This window comes from Myotis myotis, unplaced genomic scaffold, assembly GCF_014108235.1.
Source record: "Myotis myotis isolate mMyoMyo1 unplaced genomic scaffold, mMyoMyo1.p scaffold_m19_p_7, whole genome shotgun sequence".
In the NCBI taxonomy this organism is placed as follows: Eukaryota; Metazoa; Chordata; class Mammalia; order Chiroptera; family Vespertilionidae; genus Myotis; species Myotis myotis.
In genome coordinates, this window is record NW_023416379.1 from 84,570,010 (window position 1) to 84,588,445 (window position 18,436).

The 18,436-nt window shown below is 40.9% G+C and overlaps 1 protein-coding gene across 7 annotated transcripts in view; it reads right to left on the reverse strand.

The window, feature by feature from the left end:
* Positions 1-402: 402 nt before the first annotated feature.
* CDC5L (cell division cycle 5 like) overlaps positions 403-18,436 on the reverse strand; it is a 48,299-nt gene continuing 30,265 nt past the window's right edge. For 6 of the 7 annotated variants that reach the window (XM_036316906.1, XM_036316903.1, XM_036316902.1 and 3 more), the window contains 3 exons: positions 14,800-14,997; positions 1,560-1,772; positions 403-838 (listed from right to left, as the gene is read on the reverse strand). In XM_036316906.1, the coding sequence (XP_036172799.1) occupies positions 734-838; positions 1,560-1,772; positions 14,800-14,997 (516 nt within the window). In that variant the 3' untranslated portion in view covers positions 403-733. Of the gene's footprint in view, positions 839-1,559; positions 1,773-14,799; positions 14,998-15,028; positions 15,142-18,436 lie in introns of those variants that run through there. The other variant, XM_036316908.1, reaches the window with a different exon arrangement.

An 18,436-nucleotide genomic window follows, 5' to 3' on the forward strand; every position in this document is an offset into this window, starting at 1 on the left:
TAAAGTTTACTAGCCTTGTTGAAATTAATCTTTAAAATGCCTTTGTCAAAAAATATGTACAAGAAAATAACAGGTCAAGAAATCTTTTGAGCCCTAATCCATAAACTACACATGTAAGTAGCTGGGCAGAGAAGACATCAAGCCTAAAATTATATTGAGAAAAAAGAAGAGGTATTAAAAAGTTAATCTATCTTGTCAGTGTACAGACAAATGATCATTCTATGGTAAAACAGTAAAAACGAACAAAGCCACAAAAGGATTGCCTATTCAGGATTTAAGTTAAGATGCTAGTTCACCATTTGATTATCCCAGAGTTACTCATTAAATATGATACAGAGCACATATTTGCTGGTTTGTGGGCACTTTTAAGTATCCAGTTACTACAAACAAAAGGCTACATTCTCAATTTTTTAGGTTTTGTTTTTATTCAAGAGTATACTCATAGGCAGCACTTAAAAATCAGGCTTTTAAAATAAAGGCCAAAACTGAAGAAAAAAAAATTTTCAAATGTGACACTGATAAAAGAATGATTGTCATAATTTAAACCCTAAAATGTCCTGTGGAGTGAAAGGCTTTATACACAGAATGTGTTAGATCAATATCGTTTAAAATAAACAATCAAAAGACCACAGATTATAGGCAAATTTGTCAATGAAGATAAACATCAGTTTCAGCCTTCCAGAGTACGAAAACCAGCCATTAGTTCATCTTGTGACAGAATACACACTGTGCTTCACATTTTGGACTTTAAAGATTCTTTCTCCAGCAACAAATCAGCATATCTTTGCTGAAGCTCCTTTTCTCTTTCCTGTTGTCGCTGTACATCTTCTTTTAGACACTTGAAGAGACAGATATTAAATAATTATTTCATACGTAAGTAATGAAAATTAAAAAGATCTATGGTACTTTATCATCCTACAAACAGCTGAGTTCAGTCCTGATTCTTAAGAGGCAAGCATTGCCCAAAGAGAAACAAAAATAGGGGCTACTTTAGCTATAACACAACTACTGCTAATACACAAATAAGGCCATTCTTTGATTAGTCATATGACTACCATCATTTTGTAAAGTCTCTGCTTCTATCTCAAATAAACAAGCCATTACTATCCTATTGATACCCACCAATGCACTTTATCTTGGCAGGGGCTCTCATGTACACTGAGGAAATCAAGTTAAATGTGACCAAAGCAACTTGGAATGAGTATCTATATTCCCAGCACCCAAAATTACCAATCAAAACCACATCAGTTTAATGTACCTTGGAGAGCTATATGAATGGGATACAATTCAGTTTCAGGGGAAAAATCTCAAGGTTACTTATTCCATTTCATAACGTATCTTTACACAAAACAGAAAATTAGTGAAGGAAAAGCCTCTGTATCTTCCACTGGCCTGCTCTATCCATCCAACCCCTGGCAATTCTAGGTCAGACAGTTTAGGCTCTCACTGGAAAAAGCAAGACAGTATCAGCTCCTTGCACAGGAAAGAAATAAAAATAGGAAAGCCCTGGGCAATTCTCTGTGGCTCTTTCTGAGCAAAGCTGCAGGCAATAATGTTACCTCTAGCCTCCGGGGAATCGCAGAATCTTCATGTTTCTTGAGTTCTTCAAAAGTGCGTAACTCTAAGTAAGCCTGCTCAATTTGGTCCCATAAGTCATTCAATTGTTTCATGAGCCCCATAGCACGAGACTGGTAACCCCCAAGCAAAATTTTCATCTTCTTTTCCATCTTTGCAGCTCTCTTGGCTTCTGTCGTCATGTGACCCCTGTTTATCTGAGGGGAGATCACATCAGCACACATGAGAAAAGCAGGCTAAATAACAGGACTACAGAGGCAGTACTGGTTAAAAGCAGCAGCACACTACAGTTCCTTATACTTCAGCTATCATAACATAAAATTAGACTTAAGAAGGATCTGTCTTGCACCTGAAGGATTTTACAGATTAGTCCTAAATAACATATTTATAATAATTTCACCCATGATTCAATGGCAAAGCAGGCTTGAATTTCATAGTATGGAAATTCTATGAAAATTACTGGAAAATCGCAGTAATCTCTACTTCTGAAAATAACTTCTGCTATCATTAATCTGCATTGACTTTAGAACTGGCAATGACTCATCTTCACCACCTATAGCTCAAAAATGTACTTCTACATTACACATGTACATTTTTAATAGCTGTGATCAGAACATAACTCCTCAAACTATAAAATTTTTTAATAATGTCAAAATCCTAAATTTGGCATATAACCCATTAAGGAAAAAGAATATCACATTTGTCAACACAATTTTCTAATTTTTGAGAAGTGAAAGAACACCATGAAATTAAGAAAAAATGATAGTTTTCTATTAAATATGTATATTGAGCACAGGTGAGATGCCTCCTCAGACCATTCTAAAATTAAAGGGAAAGAATTAAAAATGTATAAACTCACAAAAGAACAGGAGAAGGACAATTAACAGAATAAAGATTTGAACAAAATTCTAAAGCTACTGCTGGCAAGTGCAGTAGCGGTGGTGGGAGCCTCTCCCACCTCCACTGCAGGATGGCAGCAAGGAGCGAAGGGTCCCAGACTGCAAGAGGGCGCAGGCAGGACTGAGGGACACACACACACACACACACCCCCCGCCACAGTACATGAAATTTCATGCACCGTGCCTCTAGTCTGGTATAACAGCATAATACTTACGCTCAGCAAGTGTTTATCTAGTCATGAAGGCACACTGAGTATGACTGGAACCTCATATCTGGGAATTACCACCTCACACACAGTTGAGTCATTTATTATTCCCAAACTACCAAAGATTTTAAAACTGCAAAGTTGCTAGCTTCCATTTAATATCAACAATTATATTTAATTTAGTCCGAGCTTTATGAAAGTCTTTTGGCTCAAATATTATGCTAAAGCCCTAGTCAGTTTGGCTCAGTGGACAGAGCATTGACCTGTGGACTGAAGGGTCCCAGGTTCGATTCTGGTTAAGGGCACATGCTGGGTTGCTGGCTCCATCCCCAGTGTGGGGCATGCAGGAGGCATATGATCAATGATTCTCTCTCATCACTGAGGTTTCTATCTCTCTCTCCCTCTCCCTTCCTTTCTGAAATCAATAAAAATCTATAATAATAAAAGCGTAATATGCTAATTAGACTGGATGACCTTCCAGGGCTGCAAGGGAAGCCTGGGTCCCAGGGTGCCTGCCAGCGGCCTGAGAGAAGCCTGGGTCCGGGGTGCCACAGGGAAGCCGGTGCCAGCAGCTGGGAGAAGGAAGGCCTACTCTTGCACAAATTTCATGCATTGGGCCTCGTGTGTGTGTGTGTGTGTGTGTGTGTGTGTGTGTGTGTGTGTGTGTGTCTGTAAAAAGAAAACTCTCAACTATTAACATATCAAATATTTCTTCTCTTTAAACGCTCGTAAAAAATATTGTGCTAAAGATTCCAAGGAAATATGAAAATTATACTAAAAATATTTAAGTATGGGGGAAAATTAATTTAATTTAGGCAACTATATGTAGTAACTAAAAATATCTTAAAAGTGGAATACTGCTTTTTTAAAAATATATTTTTATTGATTTCAGAGAGGAAGGGAGACGGAGAGAGATAGAAACATCCATGTTGAGAGAATCATTGATTGGCTGCCTCCTGCATGCCCTCTACTGGGGATTGAGCCTGCAACCCTGGTCTGTGCCCTTGACTGGAATCAAACCTGGGACCCTTCAGCCTCCAGGCTGATACTCTATCCACTGAGCCAAACCAGCTATGGCTATAATACTGCTTTTAATATTCAATTTTAGCTTAGTTATCTTACATCTGCCATCTGATCATTAAAATGTGAAGGAATAAAGAGATTCAGAAGTACAAATTGGAAGTTACAAAACAGTGAGGCGGATGTAAAGTACAGCATGGGGAATATAGTCAATAATACATATACTGAATCTCAACTATGTATGGTGCCAGATGGGTACTGGAAATATTGGGGGGAACACTTTGTAAGTAAAGTATATGGTGACTAACCACTATGCTGTACAACTGAAACTAGTACAAAATATTGATAGTAACATGTAATTGAAAAAAATTGTTAAAGAAGACATCTATATATTTTATAATATGCTCAACCTATGACTATTCAATGCACTTTAGGAGGAAAACTTAACCTAAAACATGAGCCTTTTTCTAGCCAATGCATACATGGGACAGACTACCTTCAATCAGCCCCAACTCCCCTGCCCTCAACATAACACTAGTGTTCAACAGATTATAAAACCTTTTTGTTTAAAAAGAAAGACTCAGGAAGAACCAGACGCTGATGTAATCAGATTCACATTTCTAAGCCCTTAAACAATCCTTGCTTAAGGAGCTTGCACTGCATCTTATGGCTGATTTACCAAAAGTTCTCCCAAAAAATGATTTAGGTCACTGCATTTATAGCAGATTTACCAAAAGTTCTCAAAAAATGTTTTTAAATCATTTTATGCACTTAGAGATACACTTCAAAATCTTCTTCAAACATCTAACAAACCTGGTATGGAGCTAGGATTAAATACATTGCTCACCTGTCACCAGACCAGCCTCCCAAATATAGTTACAATGGAAGGAAGTTTATGCTTTAAATATGTATCAGATCTAAATTTCTAACAATCTTAAATAAAATAAAGTTCACTATAACATTACAAATTTAAAGTAGGACACTTGATATAATTAAAGCTGATTATATCCATTAATAAAAGAGTGAAATTCAATTTTCAAAAAGGAGATAACAGCTATCTATAATAATTAAAGTGTAATATGCAAATCGACCAAACGACCGAACAGCAGAACGACTGTCTGGAAGACCTCGCTATGACACACACTGGCGCCAGGCCAGCCAAGGCGGGTGCGATGCGATTGGTCAGGGGGCTGCCATTGCCCCACAATCACCCCCAAAGAGGGAGGTCCAGGCCACCCTCTATGGGGCAATCGAGGGGGGGGGGGGGTTTGGGGGCGATACGATTGATTACCCCAAAGAGGGAGGCCCAAACCACCCAGCCGGTGGCGCTGTGGCGGGTGGGTGGGTCCTCCCTCTGCACAGCGATTGATCGTGGAGTCCCAGCCAGGTAGCCTGGGCCTCCCACTTTAAGGCAATTGATATTTTCATATACATTTTACTAATTTTCTTTCATCTCTGACACTTATATTATAGAGAAAGGGAAAACAGCAATATTAAAATATTTCCTCTAATTAACTCCCTAATGTGCACAAATTTGTGCACCGGGCCACTAATATCCTATCTAATAAAAGAGAAACATGGTAATTGGCATACGGCCGCTACCCTTCCCATTGGCTAATCAGGGCAACATGCAAATTAACTGCCAGCCAAGATGGCGGCCGGCAGCCAGGCAGCTTGAAACTAACATGAGGCTTGCTTGCTTCAGTGACAGAGGACTGCAACGTTCCCCGCCTGCTGCTGCCAGCCTCTAAGCCTGCAGTTTGAAACATTGTAACAAATATAGAAGCTAAACAAAACCCCAGAAACCAGCTTTCAGCAGCCGGGATCTCAGAGCTGGAGTTGATACAGTGTTTTGAGATTATAGAACCCAAACAAACCAGATGCCTGTTTTCAGCAGCTGAGGCCTCAGAGCTGGAGCCAAGCCTCAGAGCTAAAGCTGGCCCAGAATAAAAAGAAAAAAGAACAAAAGGAGCGGTTGGGAGCGTCAGTCACCCGCCAGCCTGAAAACAGCCCTCAGCCCCTCACCCAGACTGGCTAGGCACCCCCGTGGGGACCCCCACCCTGAAGGGTGTGTGACCAGCTGCAAACAGCCATCATCCCCTCACCCAGGCTGGCCAGGCACCCCAGTGGGGACCCCCACCCTGATCCAGGACACCCTTCAGGGCAAACCAGCCGACCCCCACCCGTGCACCAGGCCTCATCCTATATAGTAAAAGGGTAATATGCCTCCCGGCACCGGGATCAGCGTGACAGGGGGCAGCGCCCAAACCCCCCCTTGCTCTGTTCGTGACAGGGGAAGGCGCCCCAACCTCCTGATCAGCCCTGCTCTGTGCCTGATACGGGGGAGCTCCCCAACCCCCTGATCGCCCTGCGGCTCTGTGTGTGACAGGGGGCGGCGCCCCAACCCCCCACCCCCCTCACGGGCCCTGCTGTGTGTGTGACAGGGTAGAGCCATAACCTCCCCATCGGCCCTGCCCTGAGTGTGAGAGTGGCGGCGCCCCAACCCCCTTATCAGCCCTGCTCTGTGGGTAATAGAGGGCGGCGCCCCAACCCCCTCATCTGCCCTGCTCTGTGTGTGACAGGGGGCGGTGCCCCAACTCCCCTATTGGCCCTACTCTGTGAGTGACAGGGGGGAGCTCCTCAACCCCCTGATGGGCCCTGCTCTGTGCGTGACAGGGGGGAGCTCCCCAACCCCCTGATCGACCCTGCTCAGTGCGTGACAGGGTAAGGAGCCCCAACCCCCCTGATTGGCCCTGCTCTGTGTGTGACAGGGGGCAGCGCCCCAACCCCCTGATTGGCCCTGCTTTGTGCGTGACAGGGGGTGGCGCCGCAACCTCCCCATCGACCCTGCCTTGAGTGTGACGGGGCGGTGCCCCAACCCCCCAATCGGCCTTACCATGAGCGTGACTGAGGGTGGCATTGTAACCTCCCGATTCGCCCTGCTCTGTGAATGACAGGGGGCGGCGCCCCAACTCCCCAATCAGCCCTGCTCTGAGCCCGACCAGGGGCTGCACCTAGGGATTGGGCCTGCCCTCTGCCACCTGGGAGCAGGCCTAAGCCAGTAGGGTTTTATCTCCCGAGGGATGCCAGACTGCAAGAGGGCACAGACCAGGCTGAGGGGCCCCCCCTTCCCCCCCCCTCCGGAGTGCACAAATTTTTGTGCACCAGGCCTCTAGTATATATATATATATGCCTAAGCAACTGAACGACTGGTTGCTATGATGTGCACTGGCCACCAGGGGGGCAGATGCTCAGTGCAGAAACTGCCCCCTGGTGGTCAGTGCACTCCCACAGCAAGAGTGCTGCTCAGCTGACCGATGGGCACCAGACACCGGGTTCACAGCTGGCAAGCGCTGCTGTGGTGGCGCGAGCCTATCCTGCCTCTGTGGCAACGCTACCAAGCAGCAGTGGTGGTGGCAGCAGCAAGCACAGTGGGGCCGGGATGAGCAGGAGCGGAGCGCTATGGAGCCCGGCCCAGGCCCCTCCCCAGCCGCCTGCTGCTTCGCGCACTACTACATCCTCCAAGGGGTCCCGTCAGGCCCCACCGGGCAGGGGGCGCAGCCTCAGGTCCCTGCTGATTGCTCGTTACGGGAAATCAGTCTCCACTGTGGGTGCAGCCATCTTGTGTTACGGAAACCCCGCCTCCACTGTGGGCATCACCATCTTTGTGATGGTGTGGCAGTCAATTTGCATATTCCCTCTTTATTAGATAGGATACTATTCAGTGAACAAAGTAATATATGATGATCCCAATTTAAACACCTTCCTCCTTTCATCCACACAGATGCTATGTATAGTAACTTTTTTCCTGTCAAATGTAATCTTATAAATATGTACTCACACATAAATAAAAGTACACACTCCCAAGATGTCATTTTGTGATTATGTCTAGATGGTAGTCTCTTTTCTTCATTTTTAAAATTTCTTTTTAAATTTCTCTTTAAAGTACTGGTATTATTTTTAGAAAAGCACCCCAAATGTTATTTTTAAATGCATAGAAAAGAAACTGTCTAAAAAAGACTGGCCAGAGACCAATGGAAAACTGATGGTCCCCAGGAGATGAATCAGTGGAACCATAAGTGTTTCCTTGGGTCATTACAAAAGGAGGCTGTATGGGACTTATAAAAGTGTAATTGTTACTTTCAAACTCACTAAGTTTGTTAAGGTTACTAAGCTTAAGTAATTCCAAAATAAACACATTATCCTTGGGTCTCCAATACTGTCTTCAGTTAAAGTCTGTAACAGTGAGGTTCAGAAACATTAAGAGCATCCCTCACTGAAACTCTTGCTTTGGGGCCCATAATATAACTTTATACCACTGGAAAAGCAGGTTTAAGGATACCCAAAATAAATACAGAGTTAATTGCAGCTCCACTTCCCAGTCCATCATTCAGCAATATGATTTTATAGTAGTAAAGATGTGGTTCAACCATCGAAATGTTTGCAAACAAGAGTCCATGAGTGGCTCTTTTATCTCTATACAGCTTATTTAACATTAAGTTTTATCAACAAACCTTCTCTATATTGATGAGATGCAGGTCCAAGTAAGTGATTATTGTCACATCTATCAGAGTTAGCAACTGTCAGATTGTACTCCTGCAAAGCAAGCTAAGCAGTAAGGCAAAACCTACTAAACACCTTTGCAGGACACGAATGTACCAACAAAGCAATCAAGTGGCCTAGCACTTGACATTTGCACAAGTTAGGAAATGAAACACAAAGTGTGTGAAACCAACTCAACCCAATCCTGAGGCATAGCAGAAGCAACATAGATGTACCAAGGAGATCTCTGGTCTAGCTCTAGAGTTCTTGCTAGGAACAACCAAGACATCTGCCAGTGCCTTTAGGGGTCACAGTAGACCAGAACTTCAGAAACAGAGCATTCCAAAGTTCTGAGAACTTTTCTCCTGAAGACTTTGCCTCCCTCCCCGCCCTCCGCATCCCCCCAACTCCCCATCCCCCCAACCCCCCACAACACACACACACACTCACAAAGCAATATAAACATAAGCCTGCTGATATACAACATATAGTCCTCCACCCAGAATTGTCCACCAACTTAACCCTTACCCTAAGTTCTCACTATTTAAAGTATTAAGGGAATATTTTTCCTGTACTGAAACATCTGACTTTATAATAATGGAAGTCACTGAGAAAATGGAATCCATTATGCAGCCAATTTTGCTGAAACATAACCATTCAGTAAAGGCAGGGGTCCTCAAAGAGTTCTACAAATACACTGAGAAGAATTTTAAATGTGTTATCTGTGTTCTTTAAGTTACTTTATTTCCAAGAAGTCAATGTTACATAATATTTCTTGACTAAGTTGACTGTGCCAGTAAAATACAGGGAGAAGTATTACTTCTGGACCTAGTTTCCACCTCTAAGGAAAGCCTTTCCATTTTTATAGCTAACATGACAAAATCTACTTTTCAGCCAAACTTCCTAAACACAGCAGTTTAGATACTATTTCAAATACTATTAAATTTAATAGCAGGCCTAAATTCAGACTTCTCATTTCACTTTTGCACCTACTGGAAATTATTTCACTCAAAATAATTATGTCTTCAGATGATTTCCTATTTCCACTTAAAGTGGAAACAAATTAGAACACTTCAAATTCTATTTGCACTTCCCAAATACGGTAATGACTCATTTATCTGGCATCGTCAGAAAAGGAGGTCCTCCACATGATGGGTTCCCAGATAACTGAAGCCCACAGGCGCAGGGCGTTCATCTGCCTTGTTGCCTGCTGTACCTCAGGGCCTAGAACAGGGGCTGGCACATAGCAGATGCCCAGTAACATTCACCGAACATGCGATTAAATAAAGTACTAAAGCTCTTATTTTTAACCATTTGGTGAAAACTTTTCTACAATTATAGCCATCCCTCTTTAAAAAAAATAAATAAAAAACATGACACTGAACAGAAATTAAGCTTTTCTTATTTGGGGTTTCTCTATAAACAGCAATCGCTCTACCCTCCTACCATATACCTATAATGCCCTCACAGAAGCTATTAAAATTCAGAGGGCTTTTTGCCACCATATTTAAATGGCATCAACATGCCATGCTTTCTAACTTTTCCTTTTCTGATATTAGCTGTCATTTCTATTTGCTGTTACTGCCTTATTTACACACAAATGTCTGGCAAGGTTCTAAAATTGATTCTGCCTCCAAAGCAGAAAAAAATACATGGACTTGGTTATAATTCAGAAGTCTTTCCCACGTACTTCTGACTTGTGTCCACATTCTGATTTAGCAGACTCTTATACCACCCACCACATTCTTCATAAAACCTGAGGTGGTTCTATTAGTTTTAAATGACTATCTTATATTAATCATGAGTAACAGTTCAAAGACTAGCTCCAATAGAAACCTCTGGGTATATTTTTTTAATCCATTTAGGAGACACCAACCACGACAAAGCTGGATTTCATCGTGCTTGATATACTATGATAGAGCCATAATTTAAATTCACTGTTCCAAAGTTCATGGCATCAAAAATCAAACACACTGACTGCTATGGTACACTGTGCTTACACAGAAAGGCCTATCTCCCTGAACCTAAGAGTGGAAAGGATAATTTAAGTATAGCATTTAGTTTGTATAATACAACTGGAGTTCCTTCCCCACAACAAACTTTGAATAATGTTTATAATTTAGCAATCAACTGAAATGATGAAAGAATTACCACAATTGAAATAAAATATTTATGTATTTCAAACCAGTAGAATTGTATCTTCAAAAACTAAAATAAGCTCAGACAAACCTAGTTCTGAATTCGGGATGGATACAAGTAAAATGAGGAATTGTTTACGTGGGTTTCTGAGTCTCTTTTCTTCTTTGTAAAGGTTTAATGAACTTTCATTAAAATAAGCACAGCTTACTGAATTAAAGGGTTTGATTGCATATCCTTTAAAAGTAACTAGTTGGGTAAACAGCATCCAGGAGTCAAGAAAAGAAAAATTATTTCAAATTGTTTTATGAATATTCTTCCAAAATCACCAATACTTCAGCAAAAATAGTTCAACGGAAGATTTCAGTTCCTGGTACTGAAATGAACAAAGAGAACCACATGTTTTTAATGGTGGCTTATAAATGACCCAAATAAATCTCCAAAAGAACAGCAGTGGTTCTTTCTGTACTTTTCCCTTCAAAACTCACAAGACCAATTCGACATAGACATAAAAATTACTGTACTTTATGGCACCACTCACTCTGTGACACATTTATTTGCTGTCATGAAAGTTAGTGCCTCAACAAAGTAAACGAGATTTAGGAAAAAACTTTTTTTTGCAGTTTAAACAGCACAAAATGTCCTTACCATTTGAGGCAGAAAAGAGCTTACCCACCTCAAATGAGATAATTTCTAACTAAGTGAGAGACCTAAGTATTTATATATAAATGTTACAAGAAGCTTCCAAATAGCTTTCCAATCAGCTATGATGCTGACCTTAGATCAGAATTACACTAACTACCATTTATAAGAAATGAAGCCTACACAACAGAAAACAGAAAATTTAACCACTGATGTTCTACTTTCCCTGACTCTGTGAATTAAAACAGAGCAACAGCACACCCTGCTGGAAGTTAGTAATACAACCAGAATAACCAGCAACACTGGATTGCTAGGATTCCATCCGCGATGAGAATTACTTCAAAAACAAATTCTAATTTCCCACTAAATGATAAAAGAGGTTCACAAACATTAGCCATTACATACCTATACATGTGATCTTAAAAATAAAAACTTAGAATAACTTCAAAAAAAAAATAGCTTCTTGGCCGAAACCGGTTTGGCTCAGTGGATAGAGCGTCGGCCTGCGGACTGAAAGGTCCCAGGTTCGATTCCGGTCAGGGGCATGTGCCTGGGTTGCGGGCACATCCCCAGTAGGAGATGTGCAGGAGGCAGCTGATCGATGTTTCTCTCTCATCGATGTTTCTGACTCTCTATCTCTCTCCCTTCCTCTCTGTAAAAAATCAATAAAATATATTTAAAAAAAAAAATAGCTTCTTGGATGTGTCTCTTCAGGCGGGCAAGGGCAACAAAATAAAAAATAAGCAAATGGGATTCATTAAACCAAAAAGCTTTTGGAGAGTGAAGCAAACAAAACAAAAAGACAACCTACCAAATGGGAAAAGGTACTTGCAAATGATATATCTGATAAGTGGTTGATATCCAAATATATAAAGAATTTATAAAATTCAGCATTAAAAATAATCCAATTAAGAATGGGCAGAAGACCTGAATAGCCATTTCTCCAAAGACATACAGATGGCAAACAGACATAGGAAAAGAAGCTCAACCTCACTAATTATCAGGGAAATGCAAAGAAAAACCACAATGAGATATCACCTCACCTGTCAGAATGGCTGTCATCAAAAAGACAAGTAACAATGGTTAAGATGTAGAAAAAAGGAAATCTATGTGAACTGTTGGTGTTGTACAACTGTTGGTGAAATTGTAAATTGGCACAGACACTATAGAAAATAGTATGGCGGTTCCACAAAAAAATTAAAAATAGAGCTACCATATAGTTCAGCAATTTTAGCTGGGGCATTTATTTAAAGAAAATGAAAACATAATTTGAAAAGATATGCACACTCCTTTGTTCACCGCAGCATTATTTACCACAGCCATGATATGGGAGCAACCTAGGTGTCCATCCATAGATGAATGGATAGAGATGATGTGACAGACAGCTGGTGTGGCTCAGTGGTTGAGCGTTGACCTATGAATCAGGAGGTCACGGTTTGCTGGGTCAGGGCAATCAAAGAAAATATTTTAAATGACGATGTGACTATATTTATGTGTGTGTGTGTGTGTGTGTGTGTGTGTGTGTGTGTGTGTAATGTAATATTACTTAGCCACAGGAAAAAAAATGGAATTTTGCCATTTGTGACAACATGTATGGACCTAGAGCAGTGATGGCAAACCTATGACACTCATGTCAGAGGTGACACACGAACTCATTTTTTTGGTTGATTTTTCTTTGTTAAATGGCATTTAAATATATAAAATAAATATCAAAAATATACGTCTTTGTTTTACTATGGTTGCAAATATCAAAAAATTTCTATATGTGACACGGCACCAGAGTTAAGTTAGGGGTTTTCAAAATGCTGACACGCCGAGCTCAAAAGGTGCGCCATCACTGCCCTAGAGGGTATATGCTAGGTGAAATAAGTCAGAGAAAGACAAACATTTCACTTATATGTGGACTCTAAGAAACTAAGCAAAGGAACAAACAAAACAGACTCATACAGAGTACAAACTGATTGACGCCAGAGGGTTGAGTGATGGGAGGATGGGCAAAAAGATGAAGGGGATTGAGAGGTACAAACTTATAATTCAAACTTGTAGGTCACAGGGATGTAACAGAGATAGGGAATACAATCAATAATATCACGGTAACTTTGTACGATGACAGACTGTCACGAGACTGCTCGTGATGATCACTCTGTAAGGTACATAAAAATCAAATCACTATGTTGTACAACTGAAACTGATATTATATTGTATGTCAACAATACTTTAATTAAAAAGACCTTTATACCCTGGCCAGGTGGCTCAGCTGGTTGGAGCATCATTCCATACACCAAAAGGTTGAGGGTTCAAACCCTAGTTGAGGTGTATATGGGAGGCAACCAATCATGTTTCTATTACCCCCTCTCTCTCTCTCTCTTCCTTCCTTTCTCCTTGGGTGAGAAGAAAAAAAAAAAGACCTTACATTCCAGAATTTTAAAAATGTATTGCTTTCTTCCTTTTTCCTGCTCATTTCCCTAGCCCTACATAGCCCTGACCACCCCAGTAATTTTATCATTTTTTATGTTAACCCTAAATAAAAATATTTTCAAATATGCTTGCTGTAAAGAGAAACTGGCACTCACATAAGAGAAAATTGCATAATGTGATTTCATGAAGCACCCTTTCTCCTTCCCATTATAACTTGGCCTCAGAAACATCCCTGAAGACCACCGTTAAGAATCCACAAGGCAGCCTAGTGGTCCATGAACCACAATTTGCATGCCACTGGCAAAATGCCTACACGGATTCTGCAATTCAAAAAATGCAGACAATATTAAGAAACCACATGTAATGAAACTCCCATCTGGTACATTTCAACATTTTCACAAACATGAAAAATCATGGAAGCCATTGTCTGGATAATCCAACTCGGCGCTCTCTCTCTGTAACAAACTCACAGGAATCAGAGAGGATGAACAAAAGGTATCAAAGTTTTCTAAGTGTGCTTTTTTCAAAATATATTTTTATTGATAGGAGAGGGAAAGAGATGGAAGCAACAATGATGAGAATCACTGATCGACTGCCTCCTACATGCCCTCTCCTGGGAATCGAGCCTGTAACAGGGGCATGGGGCCTTGACCAGAATCAAACCGGGGACCCTTCAGTCCGCAGGCCAACGCTCTGTCCACTAAGCCAAACCAGCTAGGGCTAAATGTGCTCTTTTGGCTATAGAAAAAGGCTCCTTGGAACCACTGAGTTTCCTTCTTAGAGAAAACAAGCTACTCTGGCATTGAGCTACATTGTTCTGAGTGACTAGTGTTAACTTTATTGTTGTTAATCCTCACCTGAGGATATTTTTCAATTGATTTTTAGAGAGAGTGGAAGGAAGGGAGAGTGACAGAGAAACATCAAGGTGAGAGACACGTCAATTGGCTGCGTCCCACTTGCACCCCAACCTGGGGCCAGGGACTGAGCCTGAAACCGAGGTACATGCCCTTGACTGGAATGAAACCTGGGACCCTTCGGTCCGCCGGCCCACGCTCTAGCCCCTAAGCCAAACTGGCTAGGGCTAGTGTCAATGTCTTGGTTCCTTGCTCCCACATCTTAAAGGTTCTGATTGACCTGTGGCCAACTGGGAGGTTACTCTTCATCATGAAGGCCAGCAACTCGTGAAAATCCAATGGAAAAGAAAGCCAAAGAGGACCAAACACTGCAGTGTAGTTTTCCCTCAAGAACTGCAAAGGCAAATCACCTCAGGTCTATTTTCCTGAAGTTGTTTCCAGGGATATTACTTGGCTCATTATTTCAATCAAAGTACATTTAAATTAGAATGTTAAATGGATACCAACCTCAAGCCTCTTTTCAAGTGACTCAATTCTGTCCTTTTTGCTTGCTAGGTTGGCCCGTGTGTAGCGGCTCTGCCCAGGGAGATACAGAACTTGACTGTAGCATTCTTCCCACACCTGGTTATAAGCTTCACTTGAGAGTTCTCCATGGCTCATACCTTGTTTTACCACTTCCATCTCCTGTACCAGAACATCTTGGGCCTGTTTAAGACAATAATTTCAATAAGTTTGGGTATTAGAAAGACTTGCCATCAACTGGGAGCTTTAAAGACTGTTTTTCCTCCTCCTCTGGACAAAGGCAAGGAGTTCTAGTTGACTGGTTGTTTCTTGGAAGGGGAAAAGTGCCTAAGTAAAATGAGTAAGGAAGCCTGTAAGTCAATGCAGACTGATCTGAAAAGCCAAGCATCCATGTAGCCCCAATAATATAAACAATCCTTTGCCTTCACTCATTAGAACAACAGCTACCATTTCTCAGGTGTCTACTATGTGCCAGGAACTGAATTTAATAGTTTTGCGTATATTATCTCCAAATACCACAGCCATCTTAGAAAGTAGTCAATATTAACCTCATTTTAATGTTGATGACACTAAGGTTCAAAGAGGTGAAACACCTTGTTCAAAAACATATCGTTAGCAGACAAAGCAGGATCGTGCTCAAGCCAAACACCACCAAGGCTTCCACTCTACTACCCCTATCTACATGAGGGACTTCACATGATCATGGAATTAGGCATTTTTTTACACATGCCTTTGTTCTCATCTGAAAGAATGTCCCTGACATTGCTAGAGAATGAGATTGGGGGCACCAGTCAAATATTGATGGATCATAGGCCAGTTTTTGCTCACTAAGAACGAGGGGGTTCGGGGGAGTTCTGCAGGCCTGGATTCAAACCACAGCTTTAATAGAGTGCCTAGCCCAACACCAGACACCCAGATTCTGTGAGCATACCACATGAACCTTCCAGCCCTTTGCCTCATGGCTCATGAAAAACTGACAATCATTTTTAGTGCTTTATAGAAAGCATTCAATCATTCTAAGTAATATCAGAAAATAAACAGATCAAAATATGTAAAATTAAGAGAAATGATCAGCATACAAAAAATTTTAAACAAAAAATATAAAAATCATGTCTATGTAAGCTAAAGAATGGATACTTTTTAAAAAATATATTTTATTGATTTTTTACAGAGAGGAAGGGAGAGGGATCAAGAGTTAGAAACATCGATGAGATTGACCAGCTGCCTCCTGCACACCCCCTACTGGGGATGTGCCCGCAGCCAAGATACATGCCCCCGATGCTCTATCCACTGAACCAAACTGGTTAGGGCAAGAATAAATACTTTTAAACAATACCTCTTAGAGAAAATAATGGAAACAAACCAATGTTAACACACTTAATGAAAAGTTGACACTTTATGGTAAGAGAAATGGTATCCCACTCTGAAACTGTACATAATAAAAATTTACAAGTTCAGCTCTTATCATTATTAGGGGAGAATACACCTACGTAATCTTTAAATTGTCCATACAGAAATCGCTAAATAGGGGGGTGGGAGTGGCTGGGGAGAGATCAATGGGGGAAAAAAGGAGATATATGTAATACTTTCAACAATAAAGAACTTAAAATAAAATAATCTGCTAGATAAATAACTGCTTTAAATCTTTTTGGAACAAATAGGACTATAAATAAAATATGAAAAAATATTTAAACTAATTTATAATGGTTTTGAATAATTCTAAAACACTATTTACAATTACTACTTTCAAAAATTTCATTAGGCCCTAGCCAGTGTTGCTCAGTGGCTAGAGCATCAGCCCAAGTAGGGAAGGGTCCCCGGGTTCCATTCCTAGTCAAGTGCCTGGGTTACAGGTTCAATCCCCTACTGACCCGAATGGGGCAGGTGCGGGAGACAACTAATCGATGTCGCTCTCTCACATCTCTCTCTCTCTCTCTCTCTCTCTCTCTCTCTCTCTCTCTCTCTCTCTCTCCCTTCCCCCCACTCCCTCCCTTCCACTCTCTCTAAAAAAAAATTAAAAAAAGGATAAAATATCGTCAGGTGAGGGTTAACAAAAAAAAAATTATTAATTAAAAAATGTATTAAAATCTATCCCCTACAGAATCTCTATTAGCAATGATGTGATCCCTTTTTTCTTTTTTAATCCTCACCCAAGGACAGGCATTAATTTTAGAGGGAGGAAGGGAGAGGAGGAGGAGGGGAGAGGGAGAGGGGGGAGGGGGGAGAGAAAGAGAAGAAAATACCGAGGTAAGAGAATATCGATCAGCTGCCTCCCCTACGCTCTCCCAACCAGGGATCAAACCTGCAACCTAGGTATGTGCCATGACTGAGAACTGAACCCGAAATTTATTGGTGTATGGAATGATGCTCCAACCAACCGAGCCACACCAGCCAGGGCAGATGTGATCCTTATTCAGGTGTCCATACATACAATAAATTTAGAAAAGCTTTATTTATTTTTTATATATTTTTATTGATTTCAGAGAGGAAGGGAGATGGAGAGAGATAGAAACATCAATGACGAGAGAGAATCATTGATCAGCTGCCTCCTGCATGCCCCCAACTGGGGATCAAGCCCACAATCAGGCATGTGTCCTTGACCGGGATCAAACCCGGGATCCTTCAGTCTGCAGGCCGACGCTCTATCCACTGAGCCAAACCAGCTAGGGTGTAGAAAAGCTTATTTCTTAAATGCCATCTTCCCTCATGTTTTTACTCTAAAAAGAGAAAAAACTCTTCAAGTATCAAGTTCACTGTCTAATTCTCAAACCCAGTTCAATAATTAGATGCGGTTACTGCAGCAGAGTCACTCAGCAGATGTCAAGTTCCAACTGCACGCACTTAAAAAAAGTAAGTTGAGGTTACTCAGAAATCAGGGGCAAATTTTGAAATAATCTAAATCCTCCCTTTCTCTATTTTCTAAAAATCCTATAATAAATATGTATCACTTAGCAATAAGAAAAATACAAAGTAAGACAAAGAAAGAGAGAGAGGAAAAGTGCAGGAGAAAAGACAGAAAAAAGAATCTTATTTGTTTTACATTTAGGCCATTCCAATCATTACCCCTCAGAGATAAAGACTTTTAAGCTAATGACCACTCTGCTTCCAACCATGAAACCAATTGTATTTTCTTACACCACTGTACAGATTTCTATTCACAATAGAAATCCATTATATCCATTATTGCCATTATACAGTATTTAACACACAATAGAAATTCACAATTTCTATTCACAGCTGTTTGTTCTGTCAGAGCAGAAATAATAATATGGAAGAAGAGGCAGGACAGACTTCATACAAGAAAATATTTCTCTCCTTATATCCAAAAGGACAGAGAGAAATCATGTGAGGGAAATAAATTCAGTAAAAAATATTTCCTTTCTTTGAATAGATAAAGAGCTTAAATTGTAAACATTTTTAATATATCCTTGTATTTTATATTGGTCTAAATAAATGAAGTTCAAGTATTAAAGGCATTCAATTCTATTCAGAGACATAGCTGAGCTGTAGCAACTATCAATCAGGTGCACACCCATGAAACAAAAACACCATCACCAGAGCCAGTGTTGATATAATAAAGACCTATCGCTGAACACTGGGATGGGGGGGGCGGGGGAGGGGG